This window comes from Zeus faber (assembly GCF_960531495.2).
Source record: "Zeus faber genome assembly, chromosome: 7".
NCBI lineage: Eukaryota > Metazoa > Chordata > Actinopteri > Zeiformes > Zeidae > Zeus > Zeus faber.
Window position 1 is genome coordinate 14,166,770 of NC_137203.1, and position 26,469 is coordinate 14,193,238.

The window sequence follows — 26,469 nt, forward strand, 5'->3', positions numbered from 1 at the left end:
CGATCTGGTACGCAGAAGTAGGGAATTAAGTAAATGAAATACACCTACAATAAAAACACACTGTTTTTCATTTGCTTTGTTTTGGACCGGAGCTCCGTACCAGAACTGCGGTCTTTATTTCCCCGGTCTTTATTTGAAGCAGGCTTGTGTATTTGCTTGTGTAGACCAGCACCCGCCATTTATCAGAAGCCCAAGTTTCATTTGACTACCGGTTTATATTTGAGAAAATACTGTTTACAAACTTGCAGCTAAAATCACCATTCTACAAATACACACACTCGGACACATACTGAGATCACACACATAATACGACTGGAAGTCTCAGAACATCAGAGTTAGACACAGAGAGGTTGTGGAGGAGATTCTAACATGAGTTTAAAGAGAGTTTTGTGGAGGGGTGGTGAGTCAGAGATAAAGTGCTATAGAAGGTGTGTGACCCCCCCCTCCACACACACACACACACACACACACACACACGGAACAGACTCACACTGACTCATACACACTTCACACAATAAACGCTCCGCGATAGAAATGACAGCTGCGGTGCTTTGGATCTCCGAGACACCGAATGGCACAGTCCAAAACCTACTGACCTCCAAAAAGGTACCAGACCTAACCTTGATAATGGAGCTGAACATACAGCAACACACCTATTCAGTACAGTACGGTACAACACACACACACACACACACACACACACACACACACACACACACACACACACACACACACACACACACACACACACACACACACACACACACACACACATTGAAGCATTCCAGTCTTCCAGTCTAAACAATCCCAGTGAGGCAAGCTAAAGGAAAGGGCTTCTGAGATATAGAGAAGCCAGTGGGAGAGAAGGAGGACAAGAAGAAGGACGGCTGGAGGAGAGCAGCGGGGGGACTGAGTCAACACTGTGGGAGGTCTGGGAACGAGGGAGGGAAGTAGAGGATGCCGGAGAGGAGGAGGGGAAGATGAAAACAGGGCTGCAACGGCAGCCGAGAAGCTGGGGCTGCTATTAAGAAGCCTAGGATCGCTGAGGAGGAGGAGGAGGAGGAGGATGTCTCCCTATAAGTTTGAATAATATTAAGCTGCTAGGGGATAAATGGTTAATAGTCTGTGAACTGTACTGTATACCTCCACTATACCTGAAGGACAGAGGGGACAGGATTTAAGATTAGCGCCCACAAGCAATGCTAAGACATGATCATTACGTGAGGCTCTCTGGGTTCGGGACGACTGTCTTTAATCAAGAAATCAGCCCCGAAAAAAAAAATCGAAGTCAATCGATTTAACAAATTGATTGAATGAAAACAAAGAGTTACTTCCACATGTCCCGTTATGTGCACACAAACGGATCCATAAAGCGGATAGAAGGTACCACTTTGGAGAGCGGCGAGGACAATACAGTGGTACCTGGATTTACGAGCGCACTAACGTGCGAGTTTTCCGAGCTACGAGCCGTCGTTCCGTCGATTTTTTGTATTGATTTGCGAGCAAAAATGTGAGTTACGAGGAGCGAGCTTCAGGTGCCGCCGCTGGTGGGCGTGGCCAGCAAATGCGCCCAGCGTCCTGTCTCATTCCTCCACTTCACGTGGTTACCTGAGCGTGAAAGCATCGCTTTTGTTTTTTGTGCTTGCGTTTTGTGCTTTTTGTGCAGGTATTTTGCCAAATTTTTTTTTTCGAAGCATGGGTCCGAAAAAAGTGAGTGCTGAGAAGAAGAAGCGGATGATGTCCATTGACTTAAAGCGCAAAATCATAGAAAAACATGAGCGAGGTGTGCGTGTGATGGAAATGGCCAGGCAGTACGAGCGTAGTACTTCTACGATATGTAGCATAGTGAAGCAGAAGGAGGCGATAAAGGGTATCACGCCAGCCAAGGGCGTTAAAATAATGTCCATGAAAAGATGGAGAATCTGCTGTTGGTGTGGTTGACGGAGAAGCAGCTCGCAGGAGATAGCGTGACGGAGGGTATCATCTGCGAGAAGGCAAAAATGATCTACACATTCTCTTTTATTGTGTTTTATCATGTTTTTATACAATATTTGTTATTAATAAATACATTTTTCTTATTTAAAAACACATAACAGAAAAAAATGTGGGTGTTTTTTGGGGGGCTGGAACGGATTAATGGCATTTCAATTCATTTCAATGGGGAAAATTGATTTGCTTTATGAGCAGATTGAATTACGAGCTGTCACGGAACAAATCAAACTCGTAAGTCAAAGTACAACTGTATGTGGTATTTCACCGGTGTATCCGCGATTTTGATAGTCTTACGGCCGCGTTATCTTTCAATTTAATGTGCACTAAAGTAAAAGAAGATCTGCTGCAAATGCAGCGCTCCGGGCGGGTGTCCAGTGTGCACGGTCCACTTGCCCCCGGGTCGTGGTGCGACACTGGGGGTCACGTGTGGACGCTCAGAGCTCGACTTCGTTGGGAACTTACAGTAAAGAAGGAGAGAAACTGTGGCAAAATTCACATTTTGCTTTTTCAAACATTATGGACATTTTTATCCAAAGAAATATCGATGAATAATATTATAAAATAATAAGTGAAGAATCGATAGTCACAGAAATTTGATAATATCATCGGCAAAATTATGAGGCAAGAAAAGCCAATAAATACAAATGTGTTATATTGTGTTGTATTGCATTTGTATTCTGCAGGGAGCCATTGCAAAAGAGAACTCTGCTCTCAAACGGCCATTTCCCCTGTTTAAATAAAGGTATTTATCTATCAATGCCCAGACTGTACACTGTTTTTTTCCCACCTGTTTTTTTTTACAATTTACAATTTATTTTCAAAAAGAGCACAATCTTGAAAACACCTATTCCAAAAAACCTATACCAAATTCAACAGGTAAACGGCAAGTCCACAAGCCCACAATTTGAACTCTTACTCTTACTTCAGCAACACTGGAAAAAACTACACTGACCACGAGAGAGATAATTTCCAAAAAAAAACAACAAAAAAAAACCAAAGTGCTGTCGGAAATATAAAATGCTTTTTATTCGTGCTTAAGGAGTTTCTTTCGGCCTCTTCTGCAAAACGCAGCAGTGGTGGTGCCTCACTGCGGGACGAGACCACTTGGATTACCAGTTGTTGTCGTGCGGTTTCGAAAAGAACATGATTTTCACAATGACCTAGATTTGCGAGATTTGGAAGACCAGTTAAAGTTAGTTGGTCGACCATTTATAATAAAAAAAGGCTTGCCAGGCTTGGGTAAGCCTGGCAAAAATGTCATCAACATTGGGATGGAATGTTTCTCGGGGATATCAAACTTGTCGTCCGTTCTCATCGTAACACAGATGAGAATATGAGGTTGTGAGGGCAGGCAAAGTCAATTTTAGAGCCATTACCGGTCTGACGCCAAGCAGCCGGATGTGCTTGGTTGCCCATGTGGGGTTTTGCATCACTCTGGCTAGTGGAGGCGATCAAAATTTTGGTCCCCCACCCCCCCAGATCCAATGTCATAAGCAACGTCTAAACTAGTGTTTCCACTTTGCACACCGCGGTAATAGCGGCCTCGAGGCAAAAAACATAAATCACTCGCCAGATTCGTATATTGTGCTTTAGAGCTCCAGAGTTTCCTATTGGTCGCGTGTGCGTGTGTGTGTGTGTGCGTGTGTGTTTTTTGGGGGCGGGGGGGGGGGGGGGGGGGGGGGGGTGTAGAGGCTGGAACAATTACAAATCCATTATTGAAGGTGAACACAAAGGAAGTAACACAGCTGGGCAGCGAGTTAGAGGTGAAAATTACAACAGACAATCAGGTTATACAGCGCGCAGATGATGTGACTATAGGATCAAACGGGGGGGGGGGGGTTAAAGGGGCTGAACGGAGCCCTCGGGCCCCCACGGTAGTGGAACATGAATCCCTCAGGGTGGAGGGAGGGAGGGACGCCCCTCTGGTTGAACTTTTTTTTTTTCAACTATTTAACGTATTTGAAGGGCCTGAGAGACATTAGCCACGCACACACACACACACACACACACACACACACACACACACACACACACACACACACACACACACACACACACACACACACACACACACACACACACACACCTGCTGCAGGACCCTCATTATGTCAAACCACCAGAGTGATCAATTAATTTACAAACGATAAACATGGTATGTGGCAGACGAGGGGGCGTGGTCAAGCCACAGTCTGCAGGTGTCCTGCGTCGGCGCAGCTGTACCCGGTCGGCCCAGTCGGTCCCGCCGAGCGCCGATCGGCCCGACCCGGCTGCGAGAGTTTTCGCAACGCATTGTCTGTCTCGCCGGGAGGATGGCCCGGTGCCGAACAGATCGCGGAACCCGCAGCTGAATTCAAGCGAGCCTTTGTGCTGGACTGTAAATAAAAAGTCGCCCTGGCGGCACCTCGCCGCCCGACCCACTCCGTCTCCCTCTGTGAACCTACGCGTGTGGGTTGAGTCTCCCACATGGTATTTGCTAGTGAGAGATCATGGCAGAGAATAAATGAGAGAGAGAGAGAGAGAGACACACACACACACCTGTAATGACTCACCAAGGGCACTGCATATTTTCTTATACTTTTTCTTATCCTCCTTCCTCTTTGGCTTCTTTCACTCATTTTCCTTTTCCGACTTTTTCTTCGACTTTGGCCGTCAACTTTTGAACTTTTGTTTTTTCAAGTGCGATCCCACGTGCGTCCTTCTCTTCATTTTGTCATTCCTTCCCCTTTGTTGTGTCTCCTCTCGCCATCCCTTCACTCCTTACCCCCTCTCTCCTTCCCACCACCATCCCCACCCCATCCTGCCCTAATCTTCTTTGCATCCCCCCCTTCCACCCGCCGCACATCCCCTCCTGATCTCTCCATCTGTTTTCATTCTGGCAGCTTTTCCTCAGCTCCCAGTCTCCTCACTTCTACCCCAATTCTCAAGGCCGTCCTTTGTTTTTCCTTCTTTGCCCTTTCTGCAACCCCCCCCTCAACCCGACCACCATGTACTTAGTGTCATTGTAGAGATAATTACTTATTAAGGTGATCGTGTCGCCACTGTCCCTGTTTGTCTGCTGGTGCCATCTGCGCCCAGTTAGGTGCCCGCCTCCCCAAGCCGCTCTGCCCTGCCCGCGGGGGAGAGAAAGCCATGCGCGAAGGGCCGCGGTTTGCACGCAAAACAACGCACGCACACGCACACACACACACACACACACACACACACACACACACACATACACACACACACACACACACACACTCTTACACACACACCTTCTGGTGACAGACCATGCTCTCCGCACACCCGGGGTGCCCCTGGGGCTAGGTGGGGTTAGCCGGGGTGGAAGGCACGCAGCAGTGGCCACCATGGGCCCTTCTGTCCTGTCCTGCGCTGTTCCTCTCTGTTCTACTGCGCGGTGTTCTGTCAGCATTACCGGGAGGAGAGCGCGGTGGTGGTGGTGGTGGTGGTGGTGTTTACTTGATAAAGTTATTTAGAGGACACAAGAGGAGTGAGTTTGGCAGGCGCTCTGCTGCGCACTAAAACAGCTTTATTTTGAGTTTACCTGGGAACATGTCAGCGCGCTTTGCGCAGACAGCGCGAGGGCAACAGAGCAAAGACGTTGCATGCTTTTCCCTGGTCCTGCCACTTTAAGGGGATTAGGGAAATGGTTTAATACCTGAATTGTTTTTGAACATAAAAATATATATATTCAAATTAGAATAAGTATACTGGATAGTATATATAAGTAGTATATATAAATAAATGGTGTGTTTATCTTTGTGTATGCTGTTCTTGATCATTTGTACTGGTCTTCAAGAATCATATCCCTATTACAGTGCGCACATAAATGACATTATGTAGGCATATCTGTAAAACCAAATCAGTCTAAATTTAAGCGATCCCATGTTCGCATCATGTCATCACAAGATACAGAAATCCACGAGGAAACAAAATCAGAAGCAGGTAGACAGACGTGGGAACCGTGTAGTAGGCGCACAGGGAGTCGACTTCATGTGTCTTGGATTTTAATAAGTAAACAGAACAAATGTTCTCCCTGTCTGCTCTGGTCTTGCCACATGCCATCCCAAGCCCCAACGCCAGCCCCTTCCTCCCCCCATCTATATCTTTTGGCTCCTCTTCCCCTCGTTGGCAGTCAATTTCTCTCCCATCTCCGCTGCTCCGGTCCCCCTACGGTGGCTTTTTCATCCTGTTTTCTTTTCACTCTGATTCTTCCCCTGTGCTCTGTGGCCCTGGCGTTTTCTCTCCTCTACATCACTACGTCTGTCTATAAAATCCACCTCCCTCCGTCAGCTCGTCTGTCCCTCCCTCGCTCCCTCTGTCTTTGCAAAGGACCGTGTGGGCCCGATGGCGAACGTTGGACCTGGTGGCCACTATCAAGGAGTAGAGTCTCCACAGGGATTGTACCTCATTAGTGTGAATGGGAGACAGGAGACCATGTTGTGACTGTGTGTGTGTATGTGTGTGTGTGTGTGCACACGTGTGTGTGTGTGTGTGTGTCGTGTATGTCTGTTTGACCGCCTCCATCTATAATTAGAAGTCACAGCAAGCGGTACTGTGGATCACAGTTAGATAAGTGTTCTGGCTGCAAGCCAGGCCTTGAGTTGCACACACACACACACACACACACACACACACACACACACACACACACACACACACACACACACACACACACACACACACACACACACACACACAAACTAAATGCAAACTAACACAGGCAAACACAAGCACACAACGACACAAGAAACTGCACATATATATTGTACGCAACAAAGCTCAGTTGCAAGCAGCTATGCACACAGAGATACACTCACAGAGCTACACTCACATAGAAACACACACATAGAAACACACACATAGAAACACACACAGATCCCACTGCAGCAGTGTTTGTCTGGCAGTGCTGTACCGTTATTGGGGACAATTTGGCTTCAGCATGGCCTGCAGTATTACCACCTGTACTCTGGGACCGGCTACTTTGACAGCCAATACTTTCTTAACTACCTCTGTGTCCATCAAAGTCGGGAAACACAGGCAGGGACACACCTGTGCATTATCCTCCGCTCGCGTATAGAAGGCAACAAGGGAGCCAAAGCGGAGGACCAAAATAAGTACCGTATTGACCCGAATACAAGGCGGCCCAGATTGTAAGACGACCGCCCCCTTTTCAAGACTCTTTTTTGGAAGAATACTTTTTGAAGACCAAATCTTGTTTATATAAAGAAAATCATTGAATTTGAAAATTAAGATAACGCAGCATACAGTCGAGGGCGAGTTCCACCCGGAAGCCGTCAGCAACATGTGAAGCTTAACTCAAGCTGCTTGGCGTCTGACTGAGTCAGTTACACTATGGTTGCAAATGAGTCTGACACACAGGAGCTGGAAGAGCCACCGGCTTCTTTTAAATCCGCCTGTGTGGGAACATTTGGGTGAACTACGACAGCAATGGAGAGCGAGCGGCGGATCGGACGAGGACGGTGTGTCGGCGTTGTTCCACAGTGCTAGGGTACCGTATGCGTGCGGAAACAGATTGAAACACTCCCCCAAATGCGCAAGTTTTGTTTTTTATTATTCTACCGTATAGTGACATTTGAAAGTCGAGACCCCGAATATAAGACCACCCCACTTTTTCAGACGTATTTCCAGGAAAGAAAAACCTGTCTTATATTCGGGTCAATACGGTAATTGAAGAGACTTTTGGGGATCAGGTGGAATACCCATCAGGAAGGGGGGGAAATGGAGAGGTAGAGCTTGGATAGAGTTGGGCTCACCTTCACTCGCTGAAACCAAACCTCTCGAGTTTGGTTTGGTCCCAGGATGAGAGGTGAAGGGCGGTCACGGGGATACTAACAAGAGTAAAACTTTCTGTTGTGGTATGTATGCGGCCAACAGAATTTTTGGAGTATTCAGATCGCCCCTCGTCAAATTCACGTAGTTCAGCATTGCAAGTACTACCAGAGCAAAGGCCAATGATTTACTTTGTAGTCGTTTCATCCGACCAGAGGCCACGTGCTTTGAAGAGAGGAGCTGAGCTGCCAACTGTTCAGTTCAATGAATATGACAGAAGACTTCTTTACAAATGATTTCCACTTTCCCCTCCAAATGAGCTTGTCTAGCCTCCTGCAGCACAGAGCCACAATGGACTCTGTTCATCGCTTTGGCTCAGTCTCCTTAGCAGGGTGAGGAGTTTATCGATCCATGACGGCTTCAGAGTAGAGCCGCCGCTCCTTGGCATCCAAAGCGGCCGAATAAAGCGGTTTGGGAATCTGGTGAGGACGCCCCCTGCTCATCTCTCTTTTGAGGTTTACCAGACCTGCTCTACTGGGCGACACCGGGGCCAGAGGTGGGAGGTGTTGGAGAAATGTCTCCCCGGGAAGGAAACGGGACGTCTGGGCTTCTCTGGTTTCTCTGGTGCCCGACCCTGACCTGGATAATCGGTTTAGAAGATGGATGAAGGGAAGGTAGATAACACAGAGGGACGCCCACCCCCAATCTTACCTCCCATACCAAGCTCATAACAGCTGACCCATCTGCATGTGCATCACATGCACACACCCTTCAGGCATGCATTCTCCACCTAAGTAAAAGGGTCGTTCATCCAAGTGGAGCCACATCTGGGTCTTCACAGGCTATTCACACTCGCACGCACGCACGCGGCCACGCACGCACGCACGCACGCACGCACGCACGCACGCACGCACGCACACACACACACACACACACACACACACTTTGCCTCTCAATTGTCAGTAGAGGAACAACACTCTCCACCTGCTCACCCATCAGGCACATCTAGCCGCACACAAGCATAGAAACATACTGTACACAGAAAAACACACAGATCAACACACTATTTACTTTTCTTATTTGCTACACCACCAAACCACTAACAACAGATCCCATACGGGAGGATATTTTTTTGCATTACCATTAATATATGGGAGAATATACAGATTTACAAGTGAACATGGAATGGGGAAGCATGAAGTGAATTGTTGATGTAGGGAGGCAGAAGGCGTTTTATGATTCCCACAATCCTCTACATATAGCTGAAACACCGTTGTTTACGGTGTAGCTGTAGCTCCGGCTGCATTTATAATCACACAGGATGTGTCGTGGTTTTACTTCAACACAGGCATGGCATGAGCCATATAAACCCTAAAATGTTTTAAAAGCATTATCTTGCATAATGGAAGGTGCTTCAAAGAAAATGGCACTGGTGTGTCTGCTCCTCTGTGACTGCATGCCACATGCACGGACACACACTACTTAAACACTATAAGAGAGGTAGCCAAACAATACTTTGGTGCACCAAAGTATTGTTTGGAAGTCTGTCTCGTGGTCCAGACATTTTGCGACAACAACATGGAGCAAATCATAATTTGCTCCACCAATGGTTCGCAAATTAATTGAATGGTAACTTTTTCAATTAACGAAGGGAAATGAATGTAATGATGGCGATTCTATCGCAATGTAAATTAAGGTAATCACTGGAATGACAATGGGAAGCCTGGCATGTGAGAAGTGTGTGAATCACACAAACAAATTCTCAAGCCCAAAACATGTTCAATTGCAATTACGCTACGTGCTTAAGGTGACGTGACTGACGACTTAAAGCTGCTGAATCGGCACATAAAACGCTTGCTGTGACTACACAAAATAATCAGACGTTATGCGTTATACAAAGAGAGAGACGTGTATTCAATAACTATCATTTTGGGAGGGTTCTATTTGGGGTTATTTCTGATTTGGAGTTATTCGTCATAATTTCCCCCTCTATTTTCTGCCACTCCATAATGCACCTAATGTCAAATCATTGAGCAAAATATGTCATTTTACATAAGACCTTCCAAATGACGTCCATGTCGGCCAAGAGGGCTGGCAACACAGTACAACTGACAGACCCATCAAGGTTGTGTTTATAAGCTATTTGTGTGTGTGTGTGTGTGTGTGTGTGTGTGTGTGTGTGTGTGTGTGTGTGTGTGTGTGTGTGTGTGTGTGTGTGTGTGTGTGTGTGTGTGTGTGTGTGTGTGTGTGTGTGTGTGTGTGTGTGCGTGTGCTTTCATTTAGTCTTGGCAGCGTGTGCGTATAGTTCCTGGATCCATCAAAATGTAACTGGACTGTAGTGCAACAATGCGCCTACTGTTGTTTGTATGCTCAGTGTGTGCGTGTGTGTGTGTGTGTGTGTGTGTGTGTGTGTGTGTGTGTGTGTGTGTGTGTGTGTGTGTGACTGGTCACAGGTCAGTGGTGCCATAAAAAGAGGCTCACAGGGCGCTGACAATTGGGGTTAAAGTCCATAATGCATGGGGAGGCAGGGTTTAAGTCTCTAAGCAAACAGGATAGGGACAAAAAGGAGACTGCATCCACACGCTGGTGCTCAGGATCAGGAACCTAAATCATGCACGATCTGTAACACAGCACAGTATAATACGCTACAATACAGTGCATGTACGCAGGTAGGTAGGTAGGTAGGTAGGTAGGTAGGTAGGTAGGTAGGTATTGGACACAAGACAATAACAAAGTATGCTACACTGAGTAGGTCTCAACCCTCTTGAGGTGTTTTCATGTTTGGGCAATTCAGTTCCATACTATTAATGGACAAACTTCCCCCGAATTTCTCATGTTTTCATCGTGCTGTTGTCAAAGTCACAAAGCACTCGAAATGACACAACCTGATTCCAGAAGTGTATTCGTAATGCTTTCAATGCTTGTATAGAAAACGAATGTTTGGGCGGGTGAGATTTAATTTCCAACTCGAAAACACCTCAAGAAAAGGATGTGGGGGAAAAAAAGAACAACTTTGATACTTAAGTGATCACATCCTCGATCACTTCATTAATAGAGCCTTATCTTATCGGCCCAGGGCAGATACTTGGAAACTTTGAAACTACAGGGCGGAATTAATCCGAACCACTGATTTACAGTGATGCAAAATGATTTATCTCAAGATCTAAAATGCTATAGAAGGAGATAATTCCCTAATAGCCGTGATTCCCCTAGGTCAATATGTATCGCAGCTATTGCATTCTGCTGACTCAAATTACCACAGAGGAGCTGATGAATAGCTATTTTGGGGTCACCTTGGATGGAATGAGTGTAGAAAGGGAGGAAGCATTCTCTTGTACAATCCAGGGCAAGGTGGTGCAGGTCACATTCCTAACGTGGGGCTTTTCATACCAAGACTTGACCAAACATGGCTCGTTTCTGGATCAACTGTCTTTTCATATTATCAGAAAATTCCACCGTTCCGCTGATTTTGACGTACACAAAGCAGGCACTTTTTTGATCAACGTTATAATTTCAGTCGTGCAGATACTGAACGTGGTGCTTTAATCAGTAAGAGAGTGCGGCGCTAGCAGAGCCGTATTAAATAACCACCACAGCAAAAATTGTGATCCACATGACGGAAGTGGTCACAGAGACGGGTGTTATCAGGTTTCAGAGCCATACAGAGCCATCAAGTCTTAACATTAAGAACCCCCCTCCCGTCCAACCTGCACTTTAAGGCGGACCACATAACAAGACGCATTTATGTACGTCCAGTCAGACATCGTAACAAAGACACTCACTCGGCTGTCTCCTTGACGACAAAGATGCGCTGATGTGCGCCTTGCTGCCCTGGAAACACAACAAACATTGACATATGGGGCAACCAATAAGAAAAAAGAGGGGACGGAGACAAAGAGAATATTGTTAGATCAGAGAGGAACATGATATTTCAGTTTGACAGTATGGCATCATTAGACCCCTGACATATAGATTTAACTATGAAAGACACTGTATAGGGGTGTCATGAGGCTCCAAATCCACGATTTGGAGCAACATATAATTAACATATAATAATGTCACATATCATTTTGATTTTAAGGTCACGGTTCATTCCGATTTTCACATATGTTTTTTTTTCTCAACATCGACAGCTATGCCATTGTTAGACTCTAGACTCTTTGGCTCTTGACTTGTCAAGAAAAACACTTACTTCTCAATAAGTAACTGTTATTTGAATATAACAATATAAAATATAGATACAGCCGCAGGCAGCAAAACACGGGGTCGAGGGTAGTCGGCCCTTCGTTAAAGTTCAATGGACAAGTGTTCTTTCGCTCTCTGTTCCGGCCTGGTAACGGTGTAATTCGGCGGTGTTTTGAGGCTGTGGGTGGGTTTCCTCGGCCGCAACTAACGGCGGTTATCATTCGGAAGTAGGGCTGCATGATTATGGCTGAAATGATAATCAGGATTATTTGATTCAATATTGTGAGCATGATCATTTATCACGATTATTAATCCATTTTGGGGAACTGAATTATTTTATGGCACTTTATAAATCAACATAAAACTGCCTTCACAATAATAATGCAGTTTATAAACCTATACATGAATAAACTACGGTAAGTGATATAACAGATTTCCGTTGTAGAGCATATAATGAAATCAATTGTGTGTAGCTACACAAAAATCAGCGAACAAACAAAAAAAATGAAAATATTTCAAAACAAATACTTAATAAATACATGTTCCTCGTATTATGTCATTTCTCATGGTTATTGTTACAACTTATCATATTTCAGGATGTTTGTTTAAATTCTGACAGTGATGTAATTGGGTTTTTATTTTGTAGACCTGACTCTGGTGCGTGTCAGTTGTCTTCAGAAGCGTATATATTTATGACATTTAATATGCTGCGCTTTGTTTAATCCAATTGACTTCTGGTAATACTTCAACTAAACTTTTTTCAAACAAAATAAAGGTTAATAGTAATAAAATAATACCTCACGTCACTTTGTAACTTTGTTACACTGTGTTCAGACGTACACCGATTACATCACTTGCCCACCCCATCATTTCGCTTTATTTATTTTTTTTAATAGAAATAAAAGCCATTTAGTAAATTTTCACGTATCAGCGCCGAAGTTCATCAAATAAAAAAAACCTGTTAATTTGTAAAATACTAAGCGCGTTATCAATACTTAGTCAGACGCTACAAAACTGAAGGGGAAAGCATCTGCTTTCAGCACAGACTGCGGAGTCACATTACACTTATCACGTGAGGAGAGGAGAGAAAGAAGGCTCTACAATAAAAGACCTTAGATCAGGTCTAGAACGGGACCTGTCTCCCTCCATGCATAATAACCACATGTCATTTGCGCCCATGCATAACGGGGACACTCCCCCCATCGCCTCCGTGATGATAAAAAATACAGTTTTTTTACTTAATGATTCCATAATAATGGGCCGTCTGGATCAAACTAGGAAGACGGAATGCGGGGACTGCCCGGAATATAAATTTTATTCATCTTGTCTGTGAGTGCGGTGGATCCATGACATCCATAGACTAGTGACAGTTTTTCATTAACAAAAGAAATAGCCCCGAAGGGGCAGGAACCCTATTATAACCGATTAAAACCATTTTCACCGAACCTTATATTAACTGAGCCGCAGTGGACTCTGAAGGGCCCTGCACCCCCCAGCGCACACTTCATTTGTTTACCGGCGAATCCTGACCACCCCAATATGGCAACCCAGGGCTCCAGACAACCTTTTTCCACTAGTAGCACAGGTGCCCCGGACTGAAAATTTTAGGTGCAACAGCACAAAATTTAGGAGCACCACTGACATCGACATGCAACACAACACATTAATATTTTTTCCATTTTAACTGTATATAATATAATAGTATAACTGTAACTGCTTATAATTGTCGCGGCTGCTGTGTCTGATTTTGCGCAAGATCGCACACCCCCCAATTTTTGGAACTCCATGCCGAGCGCTTCAGGTAATTCGAGATGGATGCGTCCGAAGGAAGGTTGTGCGGTGAGGTCCGCAGGTACAATCTGTACGATCCATCCATGCGTGACCGCAAAAATAACCAGATGGCGTTGAATTCATGGAAGCAGATAGCGCTGTCTCTGTCCGAAGATTTTGACTATTTTAATACCTCGGGACTTCTTCTAAATGTTGACACTGATCATTTTGCACCAACTGACGACTATAGAAAAATAAATGCACTAAATGCACTAAATATTAAAACGTTTAAAATATATTCAAATTTTAATAAATAATATATAATATGCTTAATATATAAATATGCTAGCGCCCACACTGTGAGCGGCAATACTCGTTTGCGGCGACTTTAACAGAGTCACAACTGATGAATGCTAACAATTTTGATTGATATCGTGCTTTAACAGAAAAAATCATGACGCTAAATAGTGCATTTTTAAACAAGGCTCACAATTTGAATTGGAACCGTGACACCCCTAGTACTGCGTGTGACAAAGTGGTACATTCAAACAACTGACCCTAACCCTTTGCCGTATGACCCCCTCCCCTTTTCAGGACACTTTTCTGTAGATAAATTCCTGTAGTTTTTCACGAGCGAGAAAACAAGAAGGTCTTGAAGATAATTAGTGCACAATGGTACACACACACACACACACACAATAAATTTGCCATTATGTTGTGTTGTGCCAATTAAATTTCTCTTCTGTCGCTCTTGCACTTCACCTCGGCCAGAGAATGCTATACACACATATCATAAATGGTATGACATAAATCGCAAATCGCAAGAGCAACCGTTTAAGTAGAGCCCACTTAGCACTGGTTTTCATCTAACGATTTAACCCTAGAGCAGATATAAACAGTAGAATCACACTTGTTATCTCTGAGTCATTACACACAGATTGCAGCCTTCCGTAGAGAAGGGCGGCCATACTCCTTATTGGGTGCTTGATATTGATATATTGCCAGGTGTTCCGGTTATGTCGTCCACCGCCCTGTACTGCAAGTACTACTGCTTCTGCTTCCACGATTATTCCTAATCCTAACCTTCCTATCTTCTACACCTGTTGCTACTACCGCTATTTTCCCTGTAACCATCAGAAGAGCTGATACACAAGTAGAAGGGCATGGAAAATAAGCTACTGCCAGTGTAAAGGACAGGTTTTTACCTTATATTTCGAAGGGTTATTTCTAAAGTAAACATATCAGCAGTGTATTTTGGTGGTGAGTGAGATTGGAGCATAGTTAATAATGCCTTATTCTAGATGAATGCTAATTGTATATAATGTACTGGTATAGTATACAGCAGGTATATCTATAAATATATAACAGTATGTTGCCCACTTAGTGTCTATAGCATGCTCAACCATTCTAGAAAAGTTATCATCCTTTTAAATGACCTTTTCCTCTTTTTCAGGGTTTATGTGGGTTTGAATTAACCTATAATTGTCAGTCTCGAAAGCCTATTGAGATTGTTACTCTGATAAAGGCCTTAATAAATGAGCTTGATATGGCTCTGGTTGGCAGCATTTGACCTAGACTGCCGTGCGAAAATGTATTCCGCTGAACTTTAACCTAGTTTCTCACAGTATATTTTAACTTTCACTTATATTCTCGTTTAAACCTTCCAAGCAATTTAAACGCGTCAAAGAGGTCACAAACAACAAACACTATTCAAGCCCATCCCCCGTCCGCTAGATATAATGTCTGAATAAACATTTTAAATACTATATACATGCACATTCATGTTAAGTTCTACTACCCCGTGTCCTTTTCAGCCGTTCCCGACAAACTGTCCCTTCCACAGAGAGACGGACACATCCGGGCAGGCAGATGGAGGGAGGTCTCCAACACTAAAAGTTGATGGTCACACTGAAACTACAATAAAATACCCTATTCCCCTGAATAGGACCTTAATAGGATCTCTCTATCTCTCCATCTATATTTTACACACACACACACACACACACACACACACACACACACACACACACACACACACACACACACACACACACACACACACACACACACACACACACACACACACACACACGTACACACCTTATATCAAGCTTATAGTGTATAGTGTAAAAACTCCACCCCCATCTCTCTGCCTCTATTCCTCACTATGAGTGAAATTAAAATTATGATTGTGACACCCATGTGTACACACACACACACATACACACACATACATACACGCTTTCTGTAGAAAGTATAAATTGAGGGGAAACGCAGGTCATCTCACACACACCCATCCCCCCCCCCCCACCCACCCACCCAACCCACACACACACACACACACACACACACACACACACACACACACACACACACACTCCATGTCCCGAGGAAGAGTCGGAGCAGCAGCGCCCTGGACACGTCTGAACTCACTCACGCGAGGAGGAGAGGTTGAGAGGTAGGGAGGTAGAGAGGAGAAGAGGAGAGGAGAGAAGAGAGTAAAGTAAGAGAGGAGAGAAGGAGGGAAGAAGAGGAAAGGAGAGCGGGGAGAAGAAGAGGACAGGAGGGGATGAGAGGACAAGAGAAAACGAGAGGAAAGAGGAGAGGAGAGTTATGTGCCCCATAAAGAGGAGCCGTGAGAGCCGGGGAGAAGAGGGGGAAGGACAGGAGTGGAGACAGTTAACAAAAGTTCAAGAGAGCAGCGGGGTTTGGGGGACGGGAGGGATGGGAGGGACGGGGGACGGGGGGGGGACGGGGGGTGAGGGGAAGAGAAGGATGAAAGACCAATGGCAATAAAGAAAATGGAGGAAGGAGCGATGAGGGGAGGGAGGGAGGAAGAGAGAGAGAGAGAGAGGGGGAGAGAGGGAGAGCGAATGAGGATGGAATGGTTCTCAGGTGAGAGGCCAACCATAAAGATGAGGAGGTGGGGTGGGGTGGGGTGGGGTGGGGTGCGAAGGGGGAGAGAGCGAAAACCGGTGGAGGAAAACCAAGGCGGGAAAGGAGGGAAGGGGAGAGCGAAGGATGCGACGAGCCCAGCGAGACAGGGCCGGGGCGTGACGGCGTGTGGGTGATCAAAGAAGGAAAAATGACGGAGCAGAGGGACATGATATTGAAGGGTAGGAGGAAACAGTGGAGGTGGAGGTGAGAAGGAGAGTCGGGGGGGGGGGGGGGGGCGGTGAAGGTGGACAGGGGTGAGAGGAGAAAGATTGGATGATAGCTGGAGACACAAAAAGGAGAGGGGGGGGGAGCGAGGAGCACAGGAATAAGACGGCGGGAGAGAGGGCGGTCAGGTTTAAATGACAAAAAAGAATGACGGACATAAATAGAAGCGGACTAAGGAAGAAGGAAAAAAAACCCTCTAAAGTAGGGCAGAGAAGACTCTCTCTCTCTCTCTCTCTCTCTCCCTCTCTAAGGAGGTAAACTGTACAAGGGAGGAAGTCTAGGCTACAAAGGGAGCTGTCCTTATAGTGAACAGCTGCCTCAAACCTGGTGAAGACATCAACAGATCCCTGCCTACCGAGTTGTCTCTGAGGAGAAATGTCTATACTCTTACTGACCTGTGATTTTTCCTGTGGTTTGTCTCTAATTTCGTTTGGTTTTTTTTGGCTCCCTCGTCATCAAGTTTCTGTGACATGACTGACTGAAAATAAAGGCACCTCAAAAGTCAAAGTCTCTCCTCTCTTCCTGAGTTACATCTCGCTCTCTCTCTCTCTCTGTCTCTCTGTCTCTCCCTCTCTCTCTCCCCCTCTGTCTCATTCTCTGGCGCGTACTACGGCTTTGCAAAATAATTTGGTCCACAGGCAGGCAGGCCGTGGACAACCTCTCCGGGCCCCCCCTTTATTTCCCCCCAATGATCCCTCCCCTCTGTTTCGAGCGCGGCTCCCTCCTCCACCTCCTTCTTTGATTGAAACCGGCACGGACAAGAGAAGTGCTGTTGACGCTCGTATGATCAATGTCATCATACATATTGATGCAGGCTTCCCCAGCCCCAACTGGGGCTATATAAAGATTCACCAAACGTCCTTCATTAAATGTGCTCCCGTTGCAGATACAAACTGGGATTTCTGCGGGGGCCGCCGCCGCCGCCGCCGTGAATGTCAACGACACCAGCCGGACACGTAAGCTTGTTTGAGTGACTTGTGGGGAACAGAGGAGCCACACTTGGAAGTACAAAGTAGTAGAAGGAGAAAATTAGCCGGTGACATGTACAGTATTCATCTCCCCAGAAAAGCCGTTATGCCCTCAATAATTCTTCGGTTTCATAAGCTCTGAGCCCTGAAAAACCACATGACACGGCAAGGTTAATCACAGTTAGGATTCTTAACCATGTATTGTGATTCGTTGTGGAGGTCATCTAATGTTAAATTATTAAAAGACGGACACGCGTATATACACCTCTTTTCGATTTTTGGCGAGCATATCGGCAAAATAAGAGGGAACAAAACTGCGTTGCCCTTCACTCTTACTCGCAAATCCTTGAGAAACCCCCAGAAACGTCCTGGCCTCCCACAGAATTTCCACAAAACTTTAACAAGCCGGAAACAGTGAAGATATAAAACCTCGGAGCAATATTCCTATAAAAACAGCCTTTCCCTTGCTGTGGAAAATCCTCCCACACAGAACACTTAAACCAATGGGATTCTCTGAGAAGGACAGAACCCTGCCCATTTTTCCACTTGGCACAGAATAAAGAGAACATCTAAGCGGTGAACCGATTTCGATTTAGAACTGACCCAAATTAGGAAAAAAAAGAGTGACCTACAATAACATTCCAAAAGGGAATGTGGACCGCGTGTAAAAGCATCCAAGTCAAAGTTCATAAATGCTTCCCCGACGCTGACGGGAGCACAGGATGGCAAATTTGGACGCCATCATGGCACACCTGACTGATAATTCGAAGTTGGATTTGTTTTTGTCCCAAAATATAGTTTTACAATGAACTCTGTACAGTACGTGTCAGGTCCATACAGAAAAAGCAGGTAGAGCCGATAGATACTCACCGGGACACTGAGGCTTGAGGGAGAAGAGTCTAACAGCGTATAGACTGCCAGAACAATCCATTTTTACATCTTTACATTCATGTTACGCCGCCTACACAACACTGAATGCAGGTGCGTGTATAAAACATGTAAGACTTAAAGGTTGAATTCTATCAAAACGGTTTCACATTGTGACTTCACATCACATGGAATATGGATGAATGATCTTCACCTGGACGCTCGCTTTAAAGGAAACTATCGATCTGCGTTGTTCAGCGCTGCTCCATGTCTCGGTAAGTGAACTGCGTTTCCCCATGTTATCGAACGGGAATATTGAACTCCACGGTTTAACATTTTTCTACTATTTATAAATCAAACTCGGTTTTGAACCCACAAAGGAACACGAATCTGGAAGAATCTGATTTTGTTTCTAGAAAGATTTTTTTCAACTTATTTGGCTGCTCCTGGCGATTTTAGAAATGCGTGACAATGCGGGTTTTGCTGCAGTGGGACACAAATAGCTACCGGGATCTTTATTCACCTCAACTGCCTTGAACCGCACCACTTCCTGCTCTGAGTGCTCGAGAGCGTCGGCGCTCGGAGTGGGGCACCTGCCCCATGGAGGGATCTGCAATCTGGTACGCAGCAGTAAGAAATGGAGTGAATGAAATACACCTACAATAAAAACACCACATTTTGATTTGCTTTGTTTGGGAGCAGAGCTCTGGACCGGAACAGTATTTCACCCGGTCTTTATTTGAGGCAGGCTTGTATATTTGTTTGTGTAGACCACGCCCCCAGCATTTATTAGAGGCCTGGTTTTTATTTGACTACCGGGTTATATTTGAGGAAATACTGTATTTGCTTGATTTCTACCGTACAACCTTTCGGTTTCGGTGATCGTTTTGTGTCTACATGGTCATTTCACCGCATTCTAACTGAGGGAGTCCTGACAAAGTCGTTTGTGAAATGCTCAACCGAAGCCTGGATCACATTTTGGTCAGCGACGATCACTGTGGTTGACAGAAAAGAGGGAAATGTGGTCCAGTTCAGAACGATAAAGAGAGATGGTTTTTTTTTCGTTTTTTGTTGTGTACTAGCGAAAACACTGGCCGGCGCTTTGGCCTTTTTGTTTTTATGCTTATCGTCATTTCTAGGGGGAAACGACATCCATCCACTAACGCTCTGAATATATTTAAAACGAAAAAAAGAAATAGCACCGACAAATCCATGGGGAATAAATCATTTTGCTTCTGCCTTTTTCTCTGCGTGTCAATCTTCAGACGCCATTCATACGTAACCAAACTGACAGAAACGACTAAAAACAAAGACAAAGGCAGGATTTTCTCACCGATTTGCTGATTTTGATGAAAGCAAGGCCGGTGGCTCTTTTGTACGTTCACCGTGTTGTGGAAAACAACGAAAAAGAGAGAGAACAGAGGAAAGGAAGTGGAGGCAAAAGAACCGAACAGATTGGGGAGGGACAGAGAGAGAGAGAGAAAGAGAGAGAGAGGGGGGGGGGGGGGAGCAGAGAAATTGGGAATTTTGAATTTTTCAACGAACCTCTTCGGTGTTTCACATTAACATGCAACGCGGCGTAAAATAAAATTAAAAAAAAAAGTCAACCCTGACTCTTCCTCTTCAAAAGCGGCACGAGAGAGCGAGGGAAAGGGCATAGAGGAAACGAGGGGAGGAGAAAGCCGCGCGAACCTGGAGTCAACCGTAAAGAAGAGACGGTGGGGACGGGAGAGCAAAGAGAAAAAGAGAGCGAAAACATAAAAAGCTTTTTAAACGACATTGCCAGGGCTGAAAGAGCGCAATATCAATCGATATTATTCACTCCCGGCCGCCACCGCTCTCTGAACCGAAAGGCCGGCTCTCCTGTTCTCCGCAAAAAAAAAAAAAAAAGTCCCGGATGACTTTATTTCTCTCTCCATCTCCCTCGCCGCCCTCACGTTCCGCCTCATTTGTACACCGGGAGGAAACAAAGGGGAACATTTATGTACAAAAATCCCTCACACTTTGTTCGTGTCGAGCCCTGTCTCTTATATTCTTTTCTCCGGCCCGAGGAAGGAAATAAAAAAAAAAGCTCAGAGTCAGAGTTGCCCTCTCGTTCTAGTGCTGTCGGCGGGCGGGTCCGGTATTCCTCGTGTGTTTGGCTGACAGGTGCAGTCCGGTGTTGGCATTCATCTCGGCGGCGGAGCTTACTCGAGCCGGGACCTTCCGGCGAAACTGGCAGTGACATTTCACGGCTTTGTTCCGGGATGTCGGCGGCGTGTTTCCTTAAGCGGGGATCGGTTCGCGGCCTCCCCTTTTTACCACGCCCCCTCCGTGAACTTGGAATAATCGGCGCCTGAAAGCAGCCGATTGCAGGACACAAGCTGGCGCGGCATGGAAAATGACGGCAACCGGTTTTGGAGGAAGGTTTTCAGTGTGTCATCTGTGAGGCCGTCGGAGTGGCTCGCCTATTTGTGGTTGATTGCCGTCCCGTGAAGAATCAGTCCTTTTTTTCTGAAACTTAACGAAGTACCGAGGCAAAAAAAGAAATAAATCTTTGCGGCTCAGGATCAGAGATTTGCATTTACTTTAATGTGGACACCAAATTGATACCATCATCTGAGACCGGAGGCGGACGAGAAGACAAAGATTAACGCTGCGCTGGGCACCGGCACGTCCTGTCCCAGCCCAGCCTTTACGGTATTAAAACGAATAAATAATTAAATAAATACAGAATAATTTTTTCTTTTTTTTAAGTACAATTAAAATTGAAATTTGTAGACTTTGAAGTGTCTGAAGTTCAGGTTTGATGAGAAAAGGAGGGCGGGGGAGTCGCGTCCAGGACAGACCGTCTGATGGTGGGAAAACCAGGGCAGGACTGTCCCAAGTGGTTTTCTAGAGCCCTGGGTGAAATGGAGAGGAAATGAGAAGGAGGAGAAAAAAAAAAAAGCAATGTAGAGAAGAGAAGAGAAGAGAAGAGAAGAAAAGAAGAGAAGAGAAGAAAAGAAAAGGGTCCACAACATCTGAAGGCCTACGTGCGGACTTTGAGGGTCACATGAAGAGCTGGAGAGGGACGAGAGACGAGAGAAGGATCAAGATGCTCCAGAAAAAAGGGAAAAATAAATAGAGGGATGTCTGCATACGTGTTTGGGTGCGTGCGTGTGTTAGATGGTGTGTGTGTGTGTGTGTGTGTGTGTGTGTGCGTGCGTGGGTGCGTGTGTGTGTGTGTGTGTGCGCACGCGCGAGGGGGGGGGGGGTCGACCTCCTGAAGAGGCAGAAGCAGTAGAAATAGCTGCCCCAGTTGTAGACACACTTTCTGCGGCTATAGCTGACTGTCCTCAAAGCATCAGAGTAGGTAACCTATATAGGTCCTCTCTGCTCCAGGCCATGCAGAGCGAGGAAGAGAGAGGGAGGGAGAGAGGTTGCGAGAGAGAGAGAGAGAGAGAGAGGGAGAGAGAGAGAGGGAGAGAGAGAGGGCTCAAATCAGGCCACTCATGCTGAAAGCTACTGCTGAGTAAAGTCACCTGTGCTAGCGGGCAGCCAGCTGCTCCTCTAATTAACAGCACCTCCACTCAAGGGAACCAAGCATATGGAGGACAAGATAGGGAGGCACTGGTCTTAGAATAGAAGACAATGCTACTTCCTCATGTTGGAGTGGAGGTTAGCCCGGACCCTGACCGCACACTCTCTTAAATGCCACTTTGATGGAGCAGACGCCCCCGCGCTCTCGGCTTTGGCAATGAGCATCTTCAGTGCGGTTCTTTTTCTGTTTTTCTAAACCGAGCAATCAGAGGGAGGGTTAGATTTGTCGGTTATCGCTCACCTGTATCGCCTCACCGACTGAGCCCAGACAAGTCCAGACACTTGACGCTCCAACTGGAATTCAAAATGGTTTACCGGCCAATTATTCACAACATTCCCGCTATGAGTGCTGCGAAAAGTGGTTGGAGCAATCAAAAGATCAAACCGCATGCTGCGGTTTCCCCGCCCAGGAGATCGACAAAGTTACTTTTGAGGTGGTGAAATAACAAGGGAGGGGAGTTTATTTTGAAAAAACTCTCAAAATTAAATACTAATTAATGCTGTGCCCGTTTAAAACATAAAGATAATCAAGGACATACATACATACATACATAAATAAATACATTAAGGATGCAACAGTACACGGTATGTTATCAAACCGTTCGGTATGCCCCCTACGGTTCAATACACACACGGTATTAGGGTATCACGGTAGAAGTCCATTGGACACATTGACGCAGCGTAAGGGTGTGGCGCGGCATAAGTGCATGCTTCCTATTAAATCCACTCTTGGAGCGCCACTATTTTTCTTTCTTTTTTTTTTCCCAACTGTGCACGGCTACGCGAGCCTTTTCCAGAGAAACACAACATAAAACTACATAGAAATGTTTTTGGAGTGCAATCAATCAAGCTGTCCAGTCGAAAAATAGCCCCCTGGGATGGCGTGTCCCTTTTTATTATGAACTTCTCTTCAGACACCCGCTGGCGCTCGCCTTTCCCTCTCTCCTCTCCTTCCACAGTCTTGACTCTCCATCGGGGACCCGCCCCCTAGACACCTGGGCCAATTATCCACTATCCCGGACACCTCCCCTCCAATCAGATCAACTTATGCAAATTATAACAACCCATCAAAGAACTTGAACCCCCCCCTCCCCCCCGCCCACAGTCATATAGCGTTACACTAGTTATTTATAGCAGACTACTACAAAAACATTTTTTTCACCTTTTAACTTTTTTTTTCTTTGATATAAAGACACCTGTTACTGTGGCCCCAAAACCGTGTTAGATACCGAACCATACCCCCTCCGTACCGTTGTGTCCCGAAAATAAATACATTCATACATACATACTGTACATACGTTCCTTCCTTAATCTGTTGGATTAGCCCATTAAATTCACATATGCAGGCAGACACACACACACACACACACACACACACACACACACACACACACACACACACACACACGCCAAATTCAGAACAAACAGTGGCTTAACTCGATACATAAATGTAACACGCCACTAAATGCATGCTCCACTAATGGCAATGGTTTTAATAATGAGTGAATGATGTTGTCTGAGACCTGGAAACAAACACAGGCGCAAAAAAGAACACCGAATAATGGCTGAATTATACTGTCTGAGTCGTAAGTGCACCCTGTTTGACCGGTCTTACTCTGACACGTCCAATAGTAGTGTTATTGATGAAACAATGCGAGGCCAAGACTAATGGCATACACACATGCCAGACACCCCCCCACAACCCTCACACACACAGACCACAAACCAGTAGATTTGGCTGCATTAGCCCCCAAACCAACAAACATGCAATTATTTAAAGGCATTTCATTCCACATTATGAAAAAGTGCATTAGCCAGAGAGAAGTCTTGGAGAGAAGTGTGTGTGTGTGTGTGTGTGTGTGTGTGTATGTGTGCGCGCGCGCGTGCGTGTGTGTGTGAGCGAGACGGAGAGAGCCTTGTAAAAAAAACAAAACAATACTGCAGAGAGTAATAACCACTAAATGCAGCTTTCTCACCAAATTTACCTAACGACAGCTAGATTTGTGTGACATAAAATGTAAATGGCCTGCGGGCTTCGAGAATAACCAACATTATTACGTTTAAAAAAATGTGATTAGACGGCAAAAGTCTGCCGCCCATTACATTCTGCAACTAGAAGCAAACAACCAACTATATGTGCTGAATATATTGTAGTTTGTAACACAAGAGAAGCAGTAGTGATGCAGGCATCTGGAGCATTTCTACTACCACACACACATACACGGATTCCATTATGCAAAGAAACCATTTGGAGACTATTTGCATACAATAAAGAATATCTATTTCTTCTTCAAATTCATGTTTCTCCAAATGAGACCACCGGCCCATGAAAAGAGTAAAAAGAGTAAAAAGTAGTCAAATTGATCGACTCTGGGTACAGAAAGCAGGTTCACTTTGTGTTTAATAACAACAATTGATCTTTTGTTCCGTCTATTGTCGCGAAAGCGAGCGATCCAACACTGGCTTAGCGGGCCGCCGAAGATATCCTTTGCAAGTTGAGATTGTCACAGTTCTACCGCTTTACCTTGATTGGGAACTATTTGATATTTTGGAGCGCATTCAAACACATTATCCTTAACGTGTGCGCACGGCGCGCATGCACGTATGCTCACTGTGCACGCCGGGCTTTTGTATTGCGAATGCCGCCTGCTCACACAATGACACAGACTTAGCCCCTCAACAATATTTCCTATCATCTTTATGCATAGCAGGATAAAATAAATAAAAGAACTTTGTGGAAGGGGGGGGGGGGGAGCAGAGATCAAAAGCTACTTAGAAAGAAGAGAAGAAAAAAAAAACGAAAGAAAGAAAGGAAGGAAATGGAGCCGAAAAACTTGTGCTCCCATTTCTATTACAGGCAGCCATTTTTAGACAGTCATCCATTAAGTCCACTGTGTTCCCAAACTGTCAGCCCCTAGCGAAGCCAAAGAGACCGCGTCATCTGAGGGCGGGGAGGTGGCGTGGCAGGGGGGGGAAGCGGTGCTGCCTCCCCGCTTCCTCAGACCCCGGGGGGGAGGGGTAGGGGTGGGGGGTGGCCGGCGGGCAACAATATGAATGTCAGAGCCGTAGGGTACGTACGGAGGGAGGAAGACGGATTAGAACCCAACTCCAGAATAAAAGGGCGGAGCACAGAGGGAAGGAGAGAAAGGAACGGAGGGGAAAGAAAGGAGGTAGGAAGCAAGGTAGAAGGGAAGTAGGGGGATGCGAGGAAGGAAATAAGGTAAAGAACGAGCAAAGGTTGAGAGGTGAATACTTTCCAAACAAAAAGAGGAAGGTGAGGGAGAGAGGCAGAAAGAAAGAAACAAAAAGAATGGGGGAATGGAGAGGGAGGGAGATAGATGGCTTCTCAGTGTGAGAAGGCTCTGTGAAAAGGAAGGAATAAAGGAGAAGAGAGAACAGAATAAAGGAAGGGAAATCTGCGGGAAATTGTTTGGCAATCGACCCTCATTTAGCCATGTGTTCTTCTTGCAATGTCATGCACGGTGTGTGTGTGTGTGTGTGTGTGTGTGTGTGTGTGTGTGTGTGTGTGTGTGTGTGTGTGTGTGTGTGTGTGTGTGTGTGTGTGTGTTTGAGTCTCCGTGTCTCACCTCTGGCCCCGTGAGCTCGGTCTGTGTTGTGCGGTCAGTCATTTGGCAGTCCTTTGTCTTCAGGGCAGCTTTGGCGCTCTCCTGGAACACAAACAAATACACACCCATCAGTCATGTCCGCTTGGCTTCTGTTTCAGCAGCGCTGCCTTCGCCCGTCACCCCTCCGCCCCCCGCACCATGCATACCCACCGATACCACTCCCCAAACAAACCCCCCCCCCCGCCGAGTTACATTTCCATCAATACACTTTGTTACAAAAAATATTAAAAATGATTTAAGAAAATAAATAAATATAAACTTGATTTATTGTGTGTAACTTGTTTTATTTGTTTGTAAACCCCCAGTCCCCACTGAACCCCCAGTCCCCCTAAACCCCAAGCTCCCACTGAACCCTCAGTCCACTGAACCCCCAGTCCCTCTAAACCCCTAGCTCCCACTGAACCCCGAGTCCCCACTGAACCCTTAGTCCACTGAACACACAATCAACTGAGCCCCCAGTCCATTGAACCCCCAGTCCACTGATCCCCCAGTCCACTGAACCCCCAGTCCCCACTGAACCCCTAGTCCACTGAACCCCTAGTCCA

General features: G+C 45.8%; 1 protein-coding gene across 1 annotated transcript in view; it reads right to left on the bottom strand.

Moving 5' to 3' along the window:
- ccser1 (coiled-coil serine-rich protein 1) overlaps positions 1–26,469 on the bottom strand; it is a gene marked incomplete at both ends in the record, with an annotated part of 146,193 nt that overhangs the window by 38,255 nt on the left and 81,469 nt on the right. The window contains one exon of the mRNA XM_080004595.1: positions 25,886–25,966. Coding sequence (XP_079860721.1) covers positions 25,886–25,966 — 81 coding nt within the window. The remainder of the gene's footprint in view (positions 1–25,885; positions 25,967–26,469) is intronic.